Source organism: Ctenocephalides felis, unplaced genomic scaffold, assembly GCF_003426905.1.
Source record: "Ctenocephalides felis isolate EL2017-DRISC unplaced genomic scaffold, ASM342690v1 CF-g0.4_SCAFFOLD_01170, whole genome shotgun sequence".
In the NCBI taxonomy this organism is placed as follows: domain Eukaryota; kingdom Metazoa; phylum Arthropoda; class Insecta; order Siphonaptera; family Pulicidae; genus Ctenocephalides; species Ctenocephalides felis.
Genome location: NW_020537324.1, coordinates 4,170,047 through 4,171,919, shown reverse-complemented (window position 1 = coordinate 4,171,919; position 1,873 = coordinate 4,170,047). Strand labels below are relative to the sequence as shown.

The following is a 1,873-nucleotide window of genomic DNA, read 5'->3' as shown; positions in this document are numbered from 1 at the left end:
TTTTAAGATCAATTCTTATCTTTTATCAAGACTTTATTTTTTTTTTTAATAATTTTTAGCTATTTTAATTACTAATTTTCTTATATATATTTATTTGTTCACGCTCTTCTGTTATTTTTTTATATGGATATACAGATATTTTTTTATATATTATTATACTCAGTAATTCTTGGTATTGTTTACAATCATTTTTATTTTTAAGTGTCCAAAATAATTATGTAAAGAGCATAAATTCTTCTATACGACATTTTCTTCATTTTGCCCGTAATTTGTATCAATAAGACCACAAAACAAACTAAAATTTCGCGCCGTCTTTTAATAATTCATATGTACACCTTTTTGATTAATACAACAAGCCTTATCATTTTTCACAGACACTAAGAAGCTGATATCAACAATAGACCATCGACTTCTATTGCTTTTCTTATCAAAAAATCAGTGATATCTTATTTAATATTACGAGATGTGTGTTTTAATATTAAAAAACATTTGTTAATGCCAACAATCAGATAGGACGTCCTCGTCTTCGGCTGATGACGGACGCAGTATCATAATTAGAACAAATATAAAATAGATTTTTTGTAATATAAAATATATTTTGGAATAAAGTATGGTGTGAAAATTTTTATCGAATTGTAATAAATTATTTGTAAAAATGAACAACGAGAAAAAGGAAGAAGCTTTAAATGGTGTGCAAGATGATAAGACGAATCATGATGATGATTTTGAAGAAAGATACAAACAGATGGAGATTACCGAAGAGACTTCTTGTGGGATGGGGTTTCTTCATGGACCATTTTTACAAAGGTAAAATAATTAATTAATTTTTTAAGACATCTCACCTTGATGCACCAGTCGAGGTGTGAATAATATATATTATTATTATTATTAGGTTTGCAAATAAAAAAGCCTACGTAGTTCTGTATGGAGTTGTCGGTTGCATATATTCAGCAACTTATGCATATTTTAATGGAACCATCACGACACTTGAAAAACGGTTTAAAATTCCTAGCAAAACAACAGGTATAACTTTATTAATAAAATTAAAGATTGAATTTGCGATATTGTATTAAGTAGATTTCTTCTATTAATTTCCAGGTATAATAACAGTCGGTAACGATATTAGTGCCTTATTTGCTTCTATGATCGTGAGCTATTATGCTGGAAGAGGACACAGACCTCGATGGATTGCCCTAGGGCTTTATTCCGTGGTATTATTCTGCCTTCTGACGGCTCTGCCTCATTTGCTGTACGGCCCTGGACAAGATGCCCTTCGACTCACCACCGAATATGGAGCTGTCTACGATCAAAATGCCACCATTGAAGTTCTTAATAAACAGAAGAGGAAAACTTTGTGCCACACTGATGGTAAACAGACACAAATCCTAGATCAGTTGATACAACTGTAATATTTATCTATGTTTCATGTCCATGGTTTCTAAGATCTGAAACCCACAATGTCCTTACCTATTTTTATTCATTATTATTTATAAAATAGGCGAAGGAGTTGAATGCGAAACAGAAGAAGGAGCATCGCACCTCAAATAATACTATTTGCTGCCCAATTAATTTCTGGAGTCGGTGGATCTTTATATACTACACTTTAGGTGTTCCTATATGGACGATAACACCAAAAAAATCTAAAACACCAGCACTGATAAGTAAGACAACATGTATATACATTATCCAAATTCCATCCTGCTTATAACACTATCTTGTTATTTTATCTAGGTTTTTCTTATTTTCTTCGTATGCTCGGACCTGCAACCGGTTATGCCTTGGCTAGGTCTGTCTAAAGTTCTACATTTCGCCAACGTTGACGCCAACAATTGATATAATGATCCTAGATGGGTTAGGAGCATGGTGGTTAGGT

General features: G+C 32.0%; 1 protein-coding gene across 1 annotated transcript; it reads left to right on the top strand.

The window, feature by feature from the left end:
- The first annotated feature begins 597 nt into the window (after window positions 1-597).
- On the top strand, window positions 598-1,548 carry LOC113366044 (solute carrier organic anion transporter family member 4C1-like). The gene is made up of 4 exons (XM_026607595.1): window positions 598-807; window positions 893-1,023; window positions 1,099-1,368; window positions 1,499-1,548. Exons 1-4 carry the CDS (start codon window positions 656-658, stop codon window positions 1,546-1,548), a joined length of 603 nt encoding a protein of 200 aa, XP_026463380.1. The 5' UTR covers window positions 598-655.
- Window positions 1,549-1,873: the final 325 nt, after the last annotated feature.